The sequence below is a fragment of the Centruroides sculpturatus genome, unplaced genomic scaffold, assembly GCF_000671375.1.
Source record: "Centruroides sculpturatus isolate CEXI.00-Female unplaced genomic scaffold, Cexi_2.0 scaffold328, whole genome shotgun sequence".
Lineage (NCBI taxonomy): Eukaryota > Metazoa > Arthropoda > Arachnida > Scorpiones > Buthidae > Centruroides > Centruroides sculpturatus.
In genome coordinates this window covers 190,944-214,342 of record NW_019384678.1, presented here as the reverse complement: position 1 = coordinate 214,342, position 23,399 = coordinate 190,944, and the positions used below count along the sequence as shown (strand labels likewise).

Genomic DNA, 23,399 nt, shown 5'->3' with positions numbered 1-23,399 from the left:
AAAAAAACAGAAAGGTGATTTCAATTGAAACAAAGCAAGAAATCGTCAGAAGGAGTGAAAGTTGACAAAAACTTCCTTGTCAAATGGGGAGAGGTTCAGGAGTTTACCAACACTCATTATCCAAACAGAGCTGAGGCCAACAGGATCAATGATCTCTACAATGACACCCTTGCCTGTCATTTCCGACAGGTGTTGAAGAAGAGAAACAGACCACTTTGGACATGATTTTCAAGAAGCCAGCTGCCAAAAAACAAAGGATGGAACAAGAGGAGATGACCCTGCAAGCTCTGGTAGCCTCTCCTGAATCTGACTCCGATTAAAAACAATAAAAAGAGACCTTATGCAATGTGTAAAAAGTCTGTATCTGTATGAATGTATAAAGAACGTGTTCCTCTACCTCCTCCTCACAACATCTGACTACCAGCATAATTGGTGACTGCTCCATTTTCAATTTTTTTTATAGTACAATACGGTTATTTTATGCCGCGGAACGAATTATATGTTTTAACATGTATTTCTATGGGAAAATATAATATAACGTTTCATATAACGGACTTTTCACTTAATGGATGTGCACCAGGAATGGATTAAGTACGTTATACAAGGCACCACTGTACATTATATTTAAAATCTAAAGTCTTTTCCAGAAAGTATGTTCTATGACTTGAAAATACAGATGTTGTTAAAAGTTATTGATATCAATAAAAAATTAAAAATTTATGGATGACTGTAAAGAATTATAAATTGTAATCAAATGTAAGAATTTCAATGTTGCAATTTTTATCACAAATTTTATCAAAGCTAGCATTCAAGTCTCTAGCATCTGAAATGGAATCATTTTTCAATGCATTTTAGACAGATACACACTTGGTATCTTTCATTTGTATTTCTTTTTGTTTAATTTTGAAGAATATTAATGGGTGATTTGTGAAGCTCAAAGTGATTGAATCTGTTCTCTGATAAGCCAAAGAGAAATGAGAGTAAGAATCTTTTGCTTTCATAATAATTTAATTTGGATTTTGCTACTTACACCCAGAAAAGATGAAAACTATAAATTTATTTAAATTCTGTGAAAACTATAAATTACCATACAACATCAATGAAGCAATTGTTTTGAAATTATTTTTAACATACCCATTTACAATGGCTGTATCTTGTCTTGATCCTGGAATTATTTGTTTAAACTTAAATTTACGAAAAAAAATTTAGATAAATTTATTTTAATTTTGACAGAAAAAATCATATATCAGGTTTAGCAACATAAGGCATTGCTAGAAAGATATAGAACTCACAATATTTTCACATGTACTTGAGAAGGTAAAATCATATTCACTCCCTATAAAACATATTGATCACTTTTGGAGAAAGATTGTTAGAAATATTTAAACTATAACTTTTCAGAAATTTTTATATACTACTTTTCACATGGAAGCACAAGTGTAGAATGTGGATTTTCTATAATTTCTGTATATTTTTTCAAAATATGTGATAAGAGACTGTCATTACAAAATATCAGATACATAAAAAAGCCTCTATAAATAGAAATTATCTAAGTATCAATACTTTAAAGATTTTTCAAAAATACCCAGAAAGAAAACTGCAATTCTTGCAAACTTTGAAAATACAGTTTAAAATAGTTTTCTTTAATCTACTTATTTTACATAATATGTATTGTTGTTAATCAAAATTTTTATTCAATTTTGTGTTTTGAGAGTTTTAAACATTTTTCTCTAGTTTTTTAGTCTTTTTGAAATAGAATTTCTAATTACTAAAATATTGATTAAAACAATAAATCTAAACAATTGTTAACTATTTCCCCTCCCTCCAATATTTCCATTAACTATTTTAAATCTTTACAAACACTTCTACCATATCATCTATGATAGAAGTGTTGTTTTTGATGTTACCAGTAACAGTGTTATAAGTCTCTGTTATCTCTACTGTAGTATTTGAGATATACTTTTTCAATTTTTTGAAAGAAGAAGCGCTTTTATAATATTTTAAATCTGTTTGAAAAAATTTGAAAATCAACTGGAGAAAGCTGAAATTTTTACTAGAAAGTTTTGTTATTTTTTAAGATTGAATATAAGCCTTGTATACATTGTTATAAAATAATTCTGATGCCTTTAATTATTATGAAGAGAATACTAAATTTTGTAAATGAATTTTATCTTTTCTAGTTCTTAAAGAAATTATAAATTCAATAGAAAAGGAAGAAATTGCTGTGAAAGATAATAAAGGTTTTTATTTTCATTTAAATATTTGTTAAGTTTAACTAAAGATGTGTTTTTATTATGCGTTTCTTATTATTATATCATATATTTTCTTTAAAATTTACCAAAGTTTGTAAATCTGTATTAAAATTTTAAATATAATTGGTTTTCATCACAACACACAATCTAATACTGTATTTTCGCAGAATGACCGGCTTGACACACAAATGTGAGAGACCAGCATGTCAGAAACCCCATTGTTACTGGCAGGTTGGTTAAACTGTGACTAAAATATACAATTAATCAGATCTAACAAAACTAGTTGTTAATTACATGTTTTAAAGAAAATATTCTTCCAAGCGCAATAAAATAACATTGTAATTTGATTGACTTCAAATCAGTAAGAGAGTTTTTGTTTACAAGACAATAAAACAATTAACAACTTAGTAACATTAGTAGTAACAGTAATTAGTCGGTATGGGCTACATTGACCAACTTCACTGACCTTAAAAATAACATCTTCCTTTCAAATTTCACACAAAGTGGATGTTAATTGGTGTAAGCTAAGATAATTTACAGTGAGTTTCTTAAAGTTAATTTGTTTATCTTTGTGTTTTTGAATCAAGTGACAATAAGATATATACCAACTGCCATATAATGTCAGGCCATATTTCAACAATAATAATTTGAATTACAGATTAATTTGTCCCTAGAAGGAGGTGCTAGATGCTGTCTTGTATTAAATGTAATAATTATAATTTGAATTTGAGCCATACACAAAACCATGCGAGATCAGGAAAGTATTAAACTACAACTCAAACATTCCGCAGTACATAAAAGAAAACATATTCAACATGGAATATAAAAAGATCGAGAACAGAACAAGCTCACCACAGACGAAGGAAAAACACCTCAACGAACTACGAACAAAATTCCTATTAAACGGCTATCCAAAACGAACGCTAAACAACTGGGAAAGGAAAATGAACAACAAAAGGCTGGAAAATAAACAAAACGAAGGAAACACAGTAAGATACATACCCTTCCCATACATCCGTGGCTTCTTTGAACAGGTAAACAAAAGTTTTGAAAAAATAAATATAAAGCTAGCCCCAACCTATAACAACCTGCAAAAAAGAATCCGGAAGACTATACCTGACAGAAATAAACAACCAGACAAATACAACACTACCGAAGTCGTCTATAAAATACCTTGCACATGCGAACCCCCAAAAGTATACATCGGTGAAACAAAAAGAAAATTAGAAACAAGATTAAAAGAACACATCGCAGACCTGAAGTATAATAGAATCAACTCTGTTTTTTACGAACATTGCACGACCCACAACTGCAAAATAGATAAGAATGATGCAATAATAGTACACAAAGAAAAAAATTGAAAAGAAAATTCAAAGAAAGCTACGAAATTACTATAGACAAAAATAATATTAACAAGAACCTAAGCATTGACATCCATAAAAACTGGCTACAATTATTAAAATAGAATGTTTATACAGTCGCAGGCGAGGCTGTACGCAACACTCGGGGAGGGGTGAAGTTACAAATTACGAGGCATGCGGGGGAGGCCGTCAAGTCGGGAGAAGATGGGAGGGGAAGGGAGCGGGAAGTACGGAAAATCTCAGACTGATACCGTATACTATCGATGTAACAGACTGAAGAGGGGCGGAAGCCCGAAATGCGTTTCTGTATGAATTAAAATGTATGTATTGTGCCAAGTGTCGATAAATGCACCAAGTCGTGACATAGAATTAGAAGAAACAAGAAAAAGAAGACACGGTTTCAACAAATAACTAAAATTATAATTTAATTAAATAATTTTAGAATAACCTGCAAGAAAATAATCGGCTCTTAACAGCACATAAAAAAGCACTTTCAGAATTCTGTTGACTATTTTAGGTTGTTAGAAAGAAGACAAAATGAAGAAATTAAACATATAATTATAGTTTTTGATATAATGCTGACAGTTTCACAGTTTTAGAATAAAAGCTTGTTCATTTTTCAATGTGCCCTGTAGAGAGGGATGTATAACCTCGTTTAATTAAACCAACATGCTGATTTTTACCATACTAAAATATTTAATTTTGTGGTCTCTCCCCAATAGACTGATATGCCAAACAATTCACAAAAATATTGTATACGTAGGCTGTTTTTTTTCAAGCTCCAATGGTCCATAAAAAAAAGACAAGTGTAAATAACAAAATGAATTTATTACCAAAAGTTAGATACAAACATGGTTACTTTTTGACAAAATCACTGTGAAGATTGAGGCATTTATTATATCTGTGAACAAACTTTTCCATCCCTTTGTCATAGAATGTTGCCACTAATAACTTGAGATATGCCCTAACGTTTTTTTGAAAATTATCATTAGTCTCAAACCTCTGCCCTCCTAGCCACTTTTCCTGTTCAGGAAAGAGGTGGAAGTCGCTTGGTGCTAATTGGGGCTATACTCTGGGTGTTTAAAGGTGGTGAAGACTTCCACCCAGTTTAAAAATTTTTAATGTGTGAAGACTTCCACCTCTTCACACATTTCCACCTCAATAGGGCAGAGGTTTGAGACTAATGAACTAATGACGATCTTCAAAACAATGTTGTTAAGGCCATCTCAATTCACTGGCAGCAACATTCTATGACAAGGGGATGGGAAAGCTCATCCACAGATGTGACAAATGCCTCAATCTTCATGGTGATTATGTCAAAAAATAACCATGTTTGTACCTAAATTTTGGTAATAAATTCATTTTGTTACTTACACTTGTATTTGTTTTATGGACCATCAGAGCTTGAAAAAAAAAACAGCCCTTGTATAAAATACTGGTTAAGATTTAAAAATTTCTAAATTCATAATAAATAATCATTGCTATGTACTGAAACTATAATATATTTGAAGAAAATGAAATCATAGCTGTATTGTATTGTGTAGCCATTTAGTTATATATTATTTTATATTTATATGTTCAATTTTTACAGATATTTCTTAACAGCATTCAATAATTGCTCTCTATAACAAACCCTAAAATATTGAAATGAATGTATAACAAAGATCACTCAGTATAAAAAGATAAAACAAACGTAGCATATTTTAAAAATAAAGCAAAGAAAAATAGAACAAAAATAATAAATTATACATATTATTATAATATAAACATTTTTACAAAGTTTATATTTAAAATTGTGCCAAACACTTGATTTATGTGCATTATTTGTTGGCTTCAGTATAATGGGTCACATCACTTAGTTAAACAATCTATGCTCCAAATTTTATCATCAGTTTAATTTTGTATGCTTACTGCAGACAGTTATTGATATTGAAGAAAAACTTTAATTAGACATGAATATTAAGAGTTGAAGTTTAAATATAGGTTGAGAGTAAATTTTTTTATGGTGCTTTTAAAACTGGGAAAAAGCATTGACTAATATTTGGGCTAATACAGTATTTGATGTGCTCAAAAACTAAGTTCCAGTCAAGTGCTATTTCAAAGCTGTGTTCTTGCACTGCTTTAGTGCACAGTTAATGTCACAATGCTGCTCTAGCTTTGTGGTGGCATAATGTTAAGTACATATTATATTTACATCTATTTATTGTTTGCATTGAAGTATTTGTTATAAAAACTGTGAAGGAAACATATACCGTGCACATAGAATTCTGGCTCTATACTTGTTGATAAAGAAAGTTATGCCCCAGATAGAGTGAATTTCGCTAAAATTCCTTAGCCTAGAAATACCTACTTTAAGTGTTTATATGAATATAATAGGGGGTGTTAGCTAAAATACATACTCTTTCTTTATTTAACAATATGGTTTGTAGCTACACTATTTATATTTTATTTTTTATGCATTCAGTGTGCTAAAGCACACTAAATGAATAAAAAATAAAATATACATAGGGTTTTTATGCCTTTATGTAGCACATAAAGTGTTTTTATGCAGCACATAAAGTGTTTTTATGCATTTAGTGTACTTTAACATACTAAATGCATAAAAACCCTTTGCGTTTTTTAGTTTTTTAATTTTATTTGTAATTTTCATTATGATCTTGTTCTATATTTGAGCTAATTCAAATTCCATTTAACATTATATTTTATTATTTTATTCTTTGCTTTTCTTGTATTCTAAAGATGGCTGCTTAAACAGCCGAAATGTTCAGTTAATAAATAATTTATATAATAAAGGTTTGAGTGGTTTAATAAAATATAACTTTATTTTAGACTACAATCACATATGTAAATCATTACAGTTGTCCAGTTGCATGCTAGACAATGACACCGGAGTGCCTTAAAATTGCAACTCCAATATCCTATAAAAAGGCTTGCAGAGACTCTGTGTTCAGAATTTTCAGTGTGGCTGTTGTTTGGTAATGTTCAAATGCCAGACATGATAATATGATGCAATCAAAGACCTTATGCACAGTTAATAGAGCTTCATAAATGTCACATAATTGAGCTGAGGGAAGCAGGATGATCATTTGGCCAATTTGTCTGTCATCTGGGTTGTTACAAGCTGACTAAGAAAGTTTTGAGGCAGCTGATATGTGAAGACACACATGACAGGCAGGATCTGGACATCCCAGACAGACCATCTGAAGAGACTATTATATGATTATGAGACAAGTACAAACAACTGCAATACATTTTTGACATCTTTGCAATGCATTTACCATAAGCCTTACTACAGGATTCCTGTATCATTTATAGGCAACTAGTAGAGGAAAATTTGCATGTATAGTAATAAAATCCTGCCTTTAGCATCCTGACATGATAATCTTTGTTTGCATTAGTGTCATGACAGAGAAGCATGGACTGCTATGAACTGGCAGTGTGCTTCCTTCACTAACAAATCCCAGTTTCATTTGGCATTAATGACCAACTACTGTGTAGGATCATTTGGGAGCACCTTTCCCACTTTTACTATTGATCACAATTGCCAGATAGTGACATCTACTGGTAGCCAAGCATAATAAAAAATGTAGCCCAAGTTTGCTGAATTGATACATATTGATAAAAAAAGAATGGATAGATACTTTTTGCTGATAATTTGTAATGCTGAAATTTTTTTGGTAAAAAAGTTATTTTTATAATTCCTTTATTGTATGTAATTAACAAATTTTTAAACAGTGAAAAAACATTTTAGTTTATTTGATGTCTCTAAATATAAAAAAATTTTAATGTGTGTTTTTTTATTTTATTCATTTCAATTTAGTTAATAACACATTCTAAATATTAAAAGTTATGGCCAGATGGCCGAGTGGTCTAGGTGACAGCTCACTGCTATGGGGGACCTGGGTTCGAATCCCAATGAATCAAAAAATCCCCAGGAATTTTTCGGGGAGTGGTCCATTCGGATATGTTAGGTCATGTCTCTCACTACCCAGCTGCCCCATTGTGGGCCTGGCCAAACTCGTAATGGGCTTGCTTAAAGAGGACCTCTTAGTGCTCACAGAGCAGAAAGAGTTAAAATTTTCATTTTCCATCCTTTATGTAAATAAAAACACAAACTTAGTTTTTCCTGCCGAATTTCATTCCATTAATTTTTTTATTCCAAGTAAAAATCCTGCATTTATTTCTTCCAAGTAAAAATCCTGCATTTATTTCTTCCAAACAAGGTTGAGATATTGTTGTATAGTGAATTGCAGATCTATTTATGATTTTAAAAAACCATTTTTGACATTTTTATCATCTAATTGTGAATCTCTGAACAATCAGTGATTATAAAAGATTCCAACCAATTTTAGTAAATCAAAAACTCCTATTACCTATATAAAACATTTTGATGAAAATAAAATCAGGAAGATCTGTGTTGTTTACAAGAGCAAGTATAAAAAATACAAAAGAAAAATTTCAAACATAAAATATTGAGCAGGTCTTAGGATCTTTCCTTATATGTCTTTATGTTCATATTTAAGTTCAGTTCCAATTATAGTACTTCCAAAAAATCACAAGAAGAATCTTACAGTGAAATGATTCATAATGAATGTGAAAAGTAATGTGAACAAAAGCATCCAATCAGGCAAAAATACTAACTGATCAATGACAGGGCATGTATGCCTTTGTTGAGTACAGTTTAAAAATATTCATAGATTACAGTTAACTTGACCATTTGGATCTATAATGGAAATAAAAATGCTACTGACAAAGCTAAACATACAATTACAAAGTTGATATAGCGTTAACAAAAAACTGAAACACTTAGTTGATTAGTGCATTTAAATTTTTTGCTCTAAACCAGGGCTGTGGAGTCGCATAAAAATCTACCAACTCTGACTCCGACTTTGGCTGAAACACCAAAACTCCATGACTCCAACTCCAACTCCACAATCCTGCCAGGGCTGTGGAGTCGCATAAAAATCTATTGACTCCGACTTTTCCTTACCATCCGACTCTAACTCCAGCTAAAACTCCACGACTTTGACTCCGACTCCACAGCCCTGCTCTAAACTTTAAATTCTTTTTAATTAACAGTAAAATTTTATTAATAGCCCAAATTAATAAACCAGGAAAAATGAAGCAAGTAGAGCAAACAAAAAGTAGGAGTAAATTTGGAATCAGCAGAGCCCAAATCATCAACAAATAGCCCAGTTTGGCAACTCTGATGTTGAATGGCACACACTGCCCCATTGCTGGCATGCTGGTCTAGACAGTATAGCTCTTATGACAATTGGTCATCCGTAGTAATAGCTAGTAATAGTACAAGGGATATTGACAGCACAGCAGCATGTTCAGGAAATCCTGCTTGCTCAAGGAAGCTATGTTCCAGAAGGTAGTGTTTCTCCGAACACAGCTAAGGTTTCATGGGAATGTCTTTCACATTGTCACACTTCCTTATTCTGCCCAGTCTGTAGATTTATTGTCCATCAAGCATTTGCAAAATCAGATGAGACTCCAGATTTAGCTGTCTACAAGTGTGTGGGATCTAGAATGGCAATTGCAATATCTGCAAGAAAATCTGTAGCAGGATAGCATATGGTTCCTGTATGTCATAAAGCTTAATTGTTTCATCACATGTATCTAGGCAATAGGAAGTCCTAGAAGGCAGTAGCAGTACTAAAGATTGCTTTTAATTATACTGTTCTTGCACAGGAAATTGTCCCTTTGCTATGATATTGTAATCATTCATTATTATTATCATTATGTTCAGAAATAAAATTTTATTTGATTCCAGTTCCTCCTCCTTGATGCATAACTTTTTAGTGAATGAGTGTATTTTTGGAACCACATTTGGACTACATTGACTGCTTTGTCATTGAGATAAAACCTCTTTTATGTGATGTGTTTCTTCAGAGGTCCAGACAGATAGTCACTAAGTGCAAAATGTAGATTGTGTGGAAGATGGCGTATAACCTTTCAGCAGTACTGCTTAAGCCATTAATATTAGTGTGGGCTAAGCATAACTAACATCATGTCATTGTACATTCTGTAACATTCAAGCAGTGGGGATCACAGTCATAAAACACATCTTGATCAGAATTTATATTTGAAATTCATTAAATATTTTTGTCTTTTTAATTAATTACACACATTTCTAATAGTAGTTATTTTTCAGTTACAAAACTAGAAAATTATAACTTATAAGTTGTTTTTATTTTAAATTATAAATCATAATGAGCTTTAATTAATCTATTTTATGTAAATATTTCAAATTCTATTAAAGTGAACTGAGTACCAATTCAAAATTAATTAAAATGTAAATTTTATTAAAATATTTATATGTATTTATTTTTTAAGCTCTTATTATTAAATTTAAAATTTTCAATTTAGAAGCTGAAAAAAGAAAGAAAGAAATGTTGCATCAAGAGATAGCAAAAGGTAGTAACAAACATTTATATATAATTTATATTGCTTTTTCAATATGTTTATACTTTAATTAAAATTTTAATTAAAAAAAAAGTTGCCAGGACAATAAGTATGAACTTAGAAACTTTACAAAGAAAAAATTCTCAAACAGTTGATGCATTAAAAGTATCCTCAAACTTCATCACTTTCACACACATTAGGAATTAACAGTTTCATGGCGGAATTGGCCATTCTTTAGAGGCTACTCTTATGTCTCAATATGTAAAATGTTATAATCTTCCTTCTGGAGATGATGGTACAGTCAATTAAAAAATATTTTGAGGACACTTAATAAATTGTCTGTGTGAGAATTTTTTTATATATACAATAGTGGCCAAAAGTAGAGCTACCCTTGACATATGTTTTAAAAATGCGACCTCTGTTTTGTTCACCACCTACTACATAATAATAATGTGATAGTTGAAAAGAGCACAAAAAAAAAAAAAGTAGTCAAAATATTCAATTAACTCAAACAGATTATATTTTAAGTCTGATTTAAAAAGAAAATAGTCAAAATACTCAATTAACTCAAACAGATTATATTTTAAGTCTGATTTAAAAAGAAAAAACAAAGTTTTTATATTTTACACTGTGACAAAAGTAGAGCTACCAAAGGAAGTATGCAGATTTGTCCAGTATTTTTAGGACAAAATATTAGTATATTGTGGTGTAACCAGAGCTTCTGATCACTGCATCACATCTATGTTCCATTGAATCAACTAAGTTGTCTGGAAGAATACAATTATCAAATGATATCAAACAAAGAATGGTAGATATGCGTTTGAAGGAAAAAAAGACCTTTACTGAAATTGGTAAAACTTTAATGTGCATAAAACTGTTGTCGCAAAAGTGATGAAGTGTTTTCAAATATATGGGACCATTGTTTCTGCCAAAAAGTCATGTAGACCATGAAAAACAACACCACAGTTGGATTGTTTGATCAGGCATATGAGTGCAGCCAACTCTTGTTTGACTGCATCACATATTAAATGTGAAGTGGGTAATCCAGATGTAAGCTTAAGGACTGTATGAAGACATTTGACTAGTTTTGGATTACATGGGAGACAACCAACAAAGAAACCGTTTGCTCTGAAAAAACAAAAAGTTGAGATTAGAGTTTGCACATGAACACATCACTTGGATCGAACAAAAATGGTCCAAGGTGTTATAGAGTTATGAATATAAATTCAATGTCTTCTCTAGTGATGGTATACGATATGTCAGACAACCAGTGAACATGAGATATGACCCAAAATACATAGTTCCTATAATAAAGCATGGTGGTGGCAGGGGGTGTTTCCCTGCAAAGGGAATTGGTCCAATTCATAAAATTAATGGAATAATGAATCAAACTATTTATCAGGTCATATTGCAGAATAAAATGCTTCCTCATGCACATCGTTCAATGCCAAGGAAATGGATCTTCCAACAGGACAATGACCCAAAACGTACAGGACAGCAAATATGGTAAAGCAATGGTTTTAACAGAAAAGAGTGAATCTTATGACATGGCCAGCCCAAACACCAAACCTCAACCCCATAGAGAATCTTTGGGATAAAGTTGAGTGCCATATATGCCAGTGTACATATTGGAATCTAGATGAATTGTGGTCTACCATTCAAAAAGCCTTTGTATGAGCTTCCAAATCACTGGTTGACTGGAAGTTGATTCAATGGAACGTAGATGCAATGCAGTGATCAGAAGCTCTGGTTAAAATACTGGACAAATCTGCATACTTCCTTTGGTAGCTCTTCTTTTGTCACAGAGTAAAATATAAAAACTTTATTTTTTCATTTGTAAATCAGATTTAAAATAAAATCTTTTTGAGTTAATTCAGTATTTTGACTTTTTTTTTGTGCTCTTTTCAACTATCACAATATTATTATGTAGTAGGTGGTGAACAAAATAGAGGTTGCATTTTTAAAACATTTGTCAAGGGTAGCTCTACTTTTGGCCACTACTGTTTAAAATTTCTAACTTCATAAAATTTTAATGTTTGAAAACATTACTGTATTTTTGCAGAATTACTGGCATACCCCATATAAACGGGAGACCAGCATGTCAGAAACCTCAGGGTTACCAGCATGCTGGTTAAACTGTTACTAAAATATAAAATTAATCAAATCTAACAAAACTAGTTGTTAATTACATGTGTTAAAGAAAATATTCTTCCAAGTGCAATAAAATAATATTGTAATTTGATTGACTTAAAATCAGGAAGAGAGTTTTATATTACAAGGCATTAAAACAATTAACAACTTATTGACATTAGTAATAACAGTAATTAGTCAGTGTGGGCTACACTGACCATCTACCCTGACCTTAAAAATAACACCTTTCTTTCAAATTTTACACCAAGCCAATGTTAATTGGTGTAAGCTGAGATAATTTACAGTGAGTTTTTTTAAATTTAATATGTTTATTTATGTGTTTTTGAATTAAATAACAGTAAAATACACAAAAAAAGCAATTCCACAAGTATTTTACATTGTTAGAAAGAAGACAAAATGAAGAAATTAAACATATAATCATAGTTTTTGATGTAATGCTAACAGATCCACAGTTTTAGAATAAAAAAAACATTCATTTTTATAGGACATAAATTATTTGTTTATTTAATGCGCTCTCTAGAGAGGGATCTATAACCTCACTTAAAAATGCATACTGGCATTCCCCAGGGATAAATTGGCATGTCAATTTTTACCATATGGAAATATCTGATTTCTTTGTCTCTTCTGGATAGACCGGCATGCCAGTCATTCCATGAGAATATGGTATTATTTTAGAAAAATATAATAAAATAATTAACAGATAATAAACAAATAGTTGATCATTATTTGTTGGTGGTTGTTATTGTAGCTATTCATTATTTGATGGTCACTTCATGATAAGTCAGTATTGTCTACAGATATATAAATGTAAATCTCTTTAAAAACTGAATGTATTTAGAATCCAAAACAACAAAACAGCATAAATCCAGTTATTGAATAAATTCAATTTATTGAGAGAACTAACATTTTCAACCTTTCTCAAAAGTCATCTTCAGGTTCTAGAGATGGAGTACAAATCAAATTGAAAATCAAATTTAAAAGTATTTGATACTTCCAATATATAAAATGTGTTAATGAGCAAAAGTTTGTTAGTATGTTTTCTGTGTATGGATGTAATGTCTTGCACTAGCTTTCAAAGATTCAGTAATATATATTATATAATAAATGGATACAGATATCAAATTTTTATCAGATTATCTTTCTTTGTTTCCTTTGTCACTATCTTCCTTTGTTTTGATATTTGGAAATGGCAATTCTTCAAAATGTCTAATTTATATTTTTCTGAATTTTTTGCTATGAATGTATATATAAATGATGATTTAAAAAATTTCTAGGAGTTATATTTTTAATTGTTTAATTTCATGTTTTTGTAGCACAAATATATTGCATTTAAAAGTAATATTTAAAATAAAAATTTAAACTTTGGGTATAGTTATTAGTTAATTCCAAATATCCAAGTGAAAAATAGTATATTAAATTGAATCTAAAAAAAAGATGTGTAAGTTGACAGACTGTATAAATATTTGTAATACAAATTAATTTTAAGAAAGATATTTGAAATCTCTTTTAGTTATCTGCAAATCTTTAAGCTAAAGAAAGTGAATTGAATTGTTGGCCGTGTTTCATAAAAGATGTTCATCTTTCATTTTTTTTTCTTCCATTCATTTTAGTGATTTGATGTTTTTTAGTATAATAACAATTTATATAATTTTTTTGTTGATAATTTTGAATGCAACATTATTTTCAGTAGAATTTTATGGTAATTAAATAGGTAAATGTCTCTTCAATCCGAACAAATTTTCAATAGACTTTCTCACAGCTCTACAGGTTATAAAACTCCTTTATTGTTTTTCTACAGATGCATTTCGGGCAAGTTTAATTTTCCAGCCCCTCTTCAGTGCTAGAAAACAAATTCATATTGAATTGGCACAAAACAACTTTGAGTAGAAAATGCTTACAAGACATAAAAAGACATTTTATAATACCTTAAGATTTCCCACATGTTTCTTCATCCCTTTTACAGTACTTGTACTATCAATTTACAATGTTTTCAAATTTATAATTTTCAATTTTCACTTAAGTGCGTTTTACATCGAAATCCATACCATTGTGCTACACAACTAATTACAGATTATAATTATTAGTAACATTTTAATCACTTATTTATAACAAATTTTTTTCCTTTAAAAAAGTTATTTACAAAAAACACATACATACAGGTTTCCTTAAAAGTCACAACAATAACACAGTAGTATACGTTGTATAAACTTTAAAAAGGTTCAACATACAATAAAATTTTCTTTTACAAGACAATGTATAATCTTAGAAATATAAACTATTGACTTGTTGCGCCCTCTATCGTGTTATACCATTGCTGGTCGATTTGCATGCCATTGGAAATGTTTATTAAATTATTACCATTGTATTTCATTATTTCTATATGTTCTTTGAATTTTTGTTTATATATATTTTTATCACAGTGTAGGATTTTAATATTATTTCTATCTATTTTGCAGTTACTATTTTTGATGTGGTTATACCAAGGTGAATTATCATGTTTTAACCGTATGGCAGCTTCATGTTCTTTTATCCGTAATTCCAAAGTTCGACCCGTTTCACCTATGTATTCTTTAGGATTTTGACAGTTGCAATTAATTTTGTAAACAGTTCCAGTTTTTTTCAATTTATCAGTATTGGTTTTGTATTTTCCTAATTTATTTGAGATTTTATTTGAAATTTTATTGGTCAAAGATGGGGCCAAAATTATATTGTCTTTTTTAAGGCATTTAGAGCTATTATTATAAATATCAGCTATGTAAGGGAAGGGTTTGTAATTTTTATCTTTCTTATTTTTTGTTATAAATCTATTATTGTAGTATTGTGTATGCCAGTTTTTTAAAAGGATTTTTGGATAACTATTAAGAATAAATTTATCATCTAATTCGTTTAATTCAGTTTTGCGTTTCTTTTTACTGGTAGTTCTAGTATATATCTTTTTTAATTCCATTATATATGTATTCTTTTTTATACTTTCTGGGATATATGAATAATAACTGATTGTTTTGTTTACATTGGATGGTTTTTTATAAGTTTCAAATGAATGTTTTTCTTTTTCTTTTGTTATAGTTATGTCCAAAAAATGAATTTTATTGTGTTTTTCTAATTCAATGTCAAATTTTATATCCTGGTTTATGCTATTTATTGTATTTAAAATTATTTTGTCATTTGTTTTTTATTATTAAAAATTAATAAGTAATCATCCACATATCTCATTACAGTTTTTACCCCAGGAATGTTCATGATTTTATTGTCAATATCTTTCATTACTAATTCTGCAAGTTTTGGCCCCATTTTTGACCCCATTAGCATGGGGTCAAAAATGGGGCCAATAACCATAAAATTACCATCTTTGACCCCATGCTAATGATGGTAATAAAAGATGGTAATTTTATGGTAATTTTTGGAATCAATTTTGTTTCTTCTGCACAGTATCTGTAGTTGTTTCAGTATAATTATCAGTTGTTGAAAACTCAAAAACTTTATCTTTTGAATTTGTAGTTTATTATGTAGAGTTTTTTTAAGATTTCTATATTATTATTATGTTGGGTTTAGTGGGTTATACTCGGTTGACACCGATGGCTGTATACTATTCCGGACCAGAGTCAAGGCATAGCATCCAGAACAAAACTAAAATTAAATAAGTGTGTCAGTGTCTGTATTCAGGAATTTCCTAACAATGTGGCATGTATTTAATATAGTGGCCTTCTGTAATGTGATGTATGTATTTCTATTCAATTGTAATGTTCCCAGGCTTTTGTGTAGTGTGTGTGGTATGACACCTGTAGAGAAGAGAACAACAGGAACAATAAGCACCCTTTGCATCCTCCACAGATGCCTTATTTCCTGGGCGAGTTCTGTGTACTTACTGATTTTTTCAATGCATGTATTTTATACATTGTGAGTGTTTGGAATGGATATATCTGTAATGTATGTGATTTTATTGTGTTTGTCTATGAGTGTGATGTCTGGTCTGTTGAGGTAAATTGTTTAATTTGTGATTATGGCTCTGTCGTAGTACATTTTGTGTGTGTTGTTTTCCAATACTGTCTGTGGAATGTATTTGTAGTATGGTTCGTGGATGTCTGCCAAATTGTGTTTCTTTGCAAGCTTTTGCTGTATTATATTTGCTACTTGATTATGTCTGTGTAAATAATCTGTCTGTGCCAAGAACTTGCAACCAGAAGTGATATGTTGTATAGTTTCTGGCATGATGTGACATTTTCTGCATGTCTCATTTGGGTGTTATATCTTTTCATATGTGTTTTCTGTGGTTTTTAGTATGTATGAGTTGATGCTGTATGGCAATCATGAATCCTTTCGTCTCCCCAAAGAGGCATCCCCAAGCTAACCATCTGTTCAACGTAGTTTTGTCAACAAACTCCTGGGCCAGGTTATAGGGATGTCTGCTGTGGAGTGTTTTTTGAACCATGTAAAGATGGCCATGTCTGCCATCTTCACGTGGAAGGGTTAATCTTTCTATGGCGGATTTAGGATGATGATGTTTATGCTTAGTAAATGTTGTTCTTGTTTTCCTTTGGAGTTGTTCGAGATCTGTGCGAGTCCAATGTATAACTCCAAAAGAATAAGTGAATACTGGGACAACATATGTGTTTATTGCTTTAACTGTATGTTTTGCATTTAACTCTATTCTGAGAATAGCATTTAACCTACTTTGGTATTCTTTAATTAATCTATGCTTTATTTGTGTATGTTCTGTTAGTTTGACCTGTTGGAGTCCTAAATACTTGTAGAACTCGCCCTCTTCCATGGATTCAATAATGTCTCCATTTTCAAGTGCAAAATCTTCTATCTTCAGGATTCCTTTTTCTATGTGAAGTGTTTTGTTTTTATCTAGGCCAAATTCCATTTGTATGTCCTTAGTGTATGAATGTGTGATTTGTAGGAGTTGATGAAGTTGTTTTTGTATGGATGCATAAAGTTTTATGTCATTCATGTACATGAGATGTGACAGCATAAACTGTTGTTTTTTTATGTCTGATATTGTAGCCATAATGCGTGTTGTTTAACATGTTGGATAATGGGTTCAGGGCTAGGCAGAACCAGAGATGACTCAAGGAATCTCCTTGAAAAATTCCACACCTAATGAACATTTGGTTTGTTTGTATGGAAGTGTTATGAGTCCTGAGATGTAGTGTTGTTCTCCAGAGCTGCATAATGTTTTGGAAGAATGCAATGAGTGATGGATATATTTTGTACATGTGTAGAGTATGTAGCAGCCAACTGTGTGGTATACTGTCGAATGCTTTTCTGTAGTCTATATATGCCATGTGTACATTTCTGTGTTGCTTGTGTGCTTGCCGTAGAATGACTGAATCTATGAGTAACTGTTCTTTGCATCCCCTGTGATTTCTACGGCAACCTTTTTGTTGTTCTGTAAGAATGTCGTGTTCTTCAACATGTTTGTATATTTTGTTTGTGATACAGGATGTCAATAATTTGTATAGTGTTGGAAGACATGTAATTGGTCTGTATTGTGTGGGAGTCTGTGGTTTTGTTGTTTTTAGGTTTCATGTAGGTGATGCCCTGAGTAAGAAATTTTGGCATGTCTTGTGGATTGATGATGATGTGTGTTAGATGTTTAGCTAGTTCCTGGTGCAGTGATATAAACTTTTTGTACCAGAAATTGTGAATGTTGTCTACACCAGGTGTCTTCCAGTTGTGTGTTCTGTTAACAGCGTAGCGAATGTCGTGTACATTTATTTCAGCACAGGGCATAGTTGGTATGTTGTGCAAGTTTCTGTTTTCCTCCTCGATGCAGTCTGCATCAGCATTGTGTGTAACAGCATTGGACCAAAGAGAAGACCAATAAGTTGTGAGTTCTTCTTTTTTTGGTGTGCCACTGTGCTGTGTATCAGTGTTTGTTTTGGTACTGATTTGTCTGTAGAAAAGTTTTTCATTGTTTGTGAATAATTTATTTTGTAGTTCTCATAATGTACATGTTTTGTATAGTTTGAGTCTACATGCTTTGGCTGCGAGTTTTTGTTTTATTGTATCGATGTATTCTGTAATGTGTGTGTTGTGATGTTCATGTTTTGTGTGTGTTTTGATTTTCTTGAAAATCTTTTTGAGTTGTTTGTTTAATTTGGGTGTTATGTTGTTTTTAGTGTATTGAGTCAGCCTGCCTAATTGTTGTCTAATGTCATTTATTTGTGTTTCTATTCTTCTCTGCCAGGCAAGCTTGTGATAGGGTTGTGTTTTGTGTCTGTCTGTCTGTGAGTGTATTTTCAGTCCATGGTGTGTTACTACTGTGACTGCACCGGCATAAACTAATGTATGAATGTCTGAGAGTGTAGAAATTGAATGAATGTAGTTTGGTAGTAAGTGAGTGTTTACATAATTTAGTGTTTTCCCTACTACCTTTGACGTGTTGATTTTCAGTATTCGTGGTCTTTGTGTGGGATCTGTGCCTGTATATTTAGTGAGTGTTTCCTGAAATATAAGTGAGAGCGTATTAACTAATTCTATGTCTATGTTATCAGTGATCAATGAGGAAGTGCTGGTAGTATCATTAGTTGTAGTTGTTGTATGTGTGCTATTATTAATGCTTATTGCTGGATAATCCTGACAGGTTAAGTGATCTTCATTAATAATGTTAAATGTTTCTGTCTGTTGATGTATTTGATCAGCAATCTGTTGTTTGATAAGTTCAAGTGTTGTTTGTGGGATAAGGTTATTGTGTATAATTGTTCTCTTTTGATCAACAACCCTTTGTTCAGTGACAGTGAGATGAGGATATTGTTGTGTGAATCTATGGTGTAGTTGTTGTCTGTATGCTGTCATGTTTGTTTCGAGTTTTTTGATTGTGTAGTAAGTACGGATGATAAACTCGTTCATTTCTGATGTCCATTTCATCTGTTGGCGTGGTTTTCCAGCCTTTGTGGTCTGTGGATGCATTGCCACAAAAACACCAAGGCTAGGTTGATTCCTCACATCTGTTGAGGGCATTGCAGTAGCCATGCTTGGGCCNCCACAGTTTTAGAATAAAAAAAAACATTCATTTTTATAGGACATAAATTATTTGTTTATTTAATGCGCTCTCTAGAGAGGGATCTATAACCTCACTTAAAAATGCATACTGGCATTCCCCAGGGATAAATTGGCATGTCAATTTTTACCATATGGAAATATCTGATTTCTTTGTCTCTTCTGGATAGACCGGCATGCCAGTCATTCCATGAGAATATGGTATTATTTTAGAAAAATATAATAAAATAATTAACAGATAATAAACAAATAGTTGATCATTATTTGTTGGTGGTTGTTATTGTAGCTATTCATTATTTGATGGTCACTTCATGATAAGTCAGTATTGTCTACAGATATATAAATGTAAGTCTCTTTAAAAACTGAATGTATTTAGAATCCAAAACAACAAAACAGCATAAATCCAGTTATTGAATAAATTCAATTTATTGAGAGAACTAACATTTTCAACCTTTCTCAAAAGTCATCTTCAGGTTCTAGAGATGGAGTACAAATCAAATTGAAAATCAAATTTAAAAGTATTTGATACTTCCAATATATAAAATGTGTTAATGAGCAAAAGTTTGTTAGTATGTTTTCTGTGTATGGATGTAATGTCTTGCACTAGCTTTCAAAGATTCAGTAATATATATTATATAATAAATGGATACAGATATCAAATTTTTATCAGATTATCTTTCTTTGTTTCCTTTGTCACTATCTTCCTTTGTTTTGATATTTGGAAATGGCAATTTTTTTAATTCTAAAGAATTTTGAGGTTATAGTACATAAACAGAAAGACATTAAAGTAACTAATTTGATATAAGAATTGCTTTTTGTATTAATGATATTTAATATGGTATAACAGCAAAAGTTCCTAAGCATAATGATGATACTGTCAAAATTAATCTTGGTAATGGAGAAGTTATTCAACAAGACTTTTTTCCTTGTAAAATATTTTTTAAACTTTTACTGCTTTTTTATCAAGAAATGAATCATTAGAGATAGGAATATGTCAGATTGGTGTTATTGATGGAGTAGAATATTTGATTAAAAAAATATGTGGTGACAAACAAAAATTTTAGAGCCTTAACTAGAATATTATAAAAGTAATGTTAGTTATGATAAGAATTAGATGGCAATTTCAAAATATGTGATCATTTAATTGTATGTAAATTTACTGCTTAAGATACATAATAGTGAAGATTAAGCTATAGGAGACCCTATTTGTCTTTTGAGCATTATAGAAGATTGTATATTGTTATTCAAGGAATAGAAAATATTGTAATCTTAAATGAGAAGAAATTAATTAAATCTTGGCCATATTTAAAAATATGGCTATTTTTAAATGTGTGAAGGATTTATTAAGATTAGTTTTGAGTGTGAAAGGTACATCTAAATTTAAGGTTTATTTTATTTCTCAAGAATGGTAAAGCATATAAACATGAAACATATATCATTTTTTGCCTAGTCTCCATGCAACATCAAATACTTTTCACACGGATATCATCTTGATTGGATGGCTGCTGAAAATATGCCTACTGAAAAAAAGGCAGATGCTATTTCTTGCATGAGATGAAAATCTTCATTCACAAAGGACATTTTTCAGATTTGGAGATAGCAAAAATTATTTTGAGTAGGCAGCATGATGAACCACTTCAGTCTCATTCCTCTTGAAAAAGTACTGCACTAATTGAGAATGATGGGCTGGTATTCTGAAAAAAGCAGAACTTTTTGACTTTTTTTGGATATTTCTGATGCATCACAATAGTGGTGGAATTCAGCCAGTTTACACTAGTTCAGCAGAACTGCTTTGTAAAATATTTGTAAAATATTTTACAAAGCTTTGTAAAATTTTAATCACCTTTAATCACATGGAGTGAGAACTAGGTTCACACAAGATCAAAGTCTGAAGTGCACTAACAGAGTCAGTGTAAATCACATAGCAACAATGACCTTTTCTATTTATATACTTTAAGGCTAGGTAAATAGCCTGCATCTCTGCAGTAAAGATGGAAGAATTCAGTGCTATTTGTTCTGCCATGATTTCATCCTGGCAAACAAAGGCTGAGCCAATGTAATTATCTGATTTAGATCCATCAGTGTATGTAGGAATTAAATTCCTGTCATCAGTGTATATAGGAATTAATTTCCTGTTAAATTTCTGCAAAAATCTGTCTATACACATAATCTGGAGCGGATTTCTTAGGAAACTGCTTTAAGCTAAGTTCTACTTCTATCACAGGAGTTGACCATGGTGATACACTATCAACCTCGGCCTGTGAAATGTTGCTTGTGTCCAGGTCAGTCGTGCTGCTTACATTACTGGGACACTACTTGAGCGAGCTGCAAATAATCTTTTCAGCTGAGTATCTGATACTGTAGAATAAACAGAAGGTTTGATATGAGATTTCAGTTTAAGGTAGTATAGAAGAGAGATAACTGTTCTCTCCTGAGAGATAGTGGAGGCTCATAAATGTCTGCATACAGGCTTTGAACAGGAGAAGTTCGAAAAGCACCAGTGCACAAATGCAATGCTTGATGGTGGATTGGATCCAGCATCCAAAGAGTAGATTTTTGTGCTGAGCCATACACAATGCATCCATAATCCAGCTTGGAGTGGACAAGGGCCCTATAAATCCTGAACATAGAACATTTGTCTGCTATCCAGGATGAGCAGCATAGTACCTTTTAAAGGTTTAGAGATTTTAAACATCTACTCTTCAAAGTGCACAAGTGTGGCAAGAATGTCAGTTTTTGGTTGAACAAAACATCAAAAAACTTAGCCTCATTGACCATTGGAATGTAAACCCCATTTAGGTGAATTTCAGGATCCAGGTGCAAACCACGCCTTCGGCAGAAGTGGATGCACAAGGTCTTCCCTCGTTAAACATAAAGCTATTGATCTTGGACCAATCGTATATGGAATTTAGAGAGGTTTGTAGTTGTCTTTCAATAAAATTCATGTTACTAGACCGGCAAAAGATCTGAAAGTCATCCACATACAGAGTGTGTTTCACACTTGGAGCAAGATAGTTAGTAATGCTGTTAATTTTTTATTAAAAACAGAGTCACACTTAAAATAGAACCTTGAGAGACACCTTGTTCTTGTGTAAAAGGCTTGTCTAGATAAAGTTGTGCCCATCCTAACTTGAAATCTTCAATTCTGAAGGAAGATTTTTATAAAAATTGGCAAATTACCCTTCAATCCGAATTGATGCAGATCACAGAGTATTCCGAATTGCCAACAGCGGTTGTATGCCTTTTCTATATCAAACAACACAGACACTAAGTGCTGTTGTCAAACAAACGCTTCACATATAGATGTTTCAAGGTTTACTAAATTATCGGTGGTACTTCTGTTCCTATGAAATTCCCTCTGATGTGGTGAAAAGCAATTCTTTTCCTCTAAGAGAAACATCAAACATCTGTTTACCATTCTCTCGAAGAGTTTACAGAGACAACTTGTCAGCGAGATTGGTCTGTAATTAGAGGGATTCTTGAGATCTTTTGAGACCTGGCTTGCAAATGGGAATAATAATCGATAGCCTCCAAGAGTCAGGAAAAGTATGTCCTATCCATATTCTGTTAAACAGATTCAGAAGATTACTAAGGGAATTGTTTGACAGATTTTTAATCATGCTGTAGTGGATTTTATCCGAGTCTACAGCAGTATTCCCTGAGCGAGAGATCGCTGTATATAGTTCTATGATGGTGAATGGCACATTATATTCCTCATTAGATGGGGATTGAAAGTTTAAATGTTGTTTTTCACTTTGGGCTTTATAAGCCTGAAAATTCCTTGTATACATTATATCACTGGATGAAGAGAAAAATGTTTCGCCTAACAAATCATCATATGTCACTAGTTATTGTGCCATTATTTTCCAGCATGGACAAAGACTGAGAAGCATATTTCCCATTAATTTTATGGATTTTATCCCAGACAGCTTTTGAGCTGATAGAAGATTTTATACTAGAAACATATTTCCTCCAAGAATCCCATTGGTTTTGCCTCCTTATTTTTCTGGCATTTGCCTTTGCTTTTTGAAATGCAATCAAATTGTTAGCAGTGGGGTAACTTCTGAAAATCTCCATTTTTTTTTTTTTTTTTTTTTTTTTTTTGTTGTTGTTTGTAGGCTGCCTCGCAATTCTGGTTCCATCATGGTTTTGGATGTTTTGGATAACTTCCATTTTCCCCATTGTTTTTTCAGCTGCCTGAATGATACTGGAAGAGACA

The 23,399-nt window shown here is 31.6% G+C and overlaps 1 protein-coding gene across 1 annotated transcript in view; it reads left to right on the top strand.

Moving 5' to 3' along the window:
* Positions 1–2,284, top strand: part of LOC111626899 (nuclease SbcCD subunit C-like) — a 159,150-nt gene extending 156,866 nt beyond the window's left edge. Inside the window, exon 35 of the mRNA XM_023370419.1 lies at positions 2,181–2,284. Coding sequence (XP_023226187.1) covers positions 2,181–2,269 — 89 coding nt within the window. The 3' untranslated portion in view covers positions 2,270–2,284. The remainder of the gene's footprint in view (positions 1–2,180) is intronic.
* Positions 2,285–23,399: the final 21,115 nt, after the last annotated feature.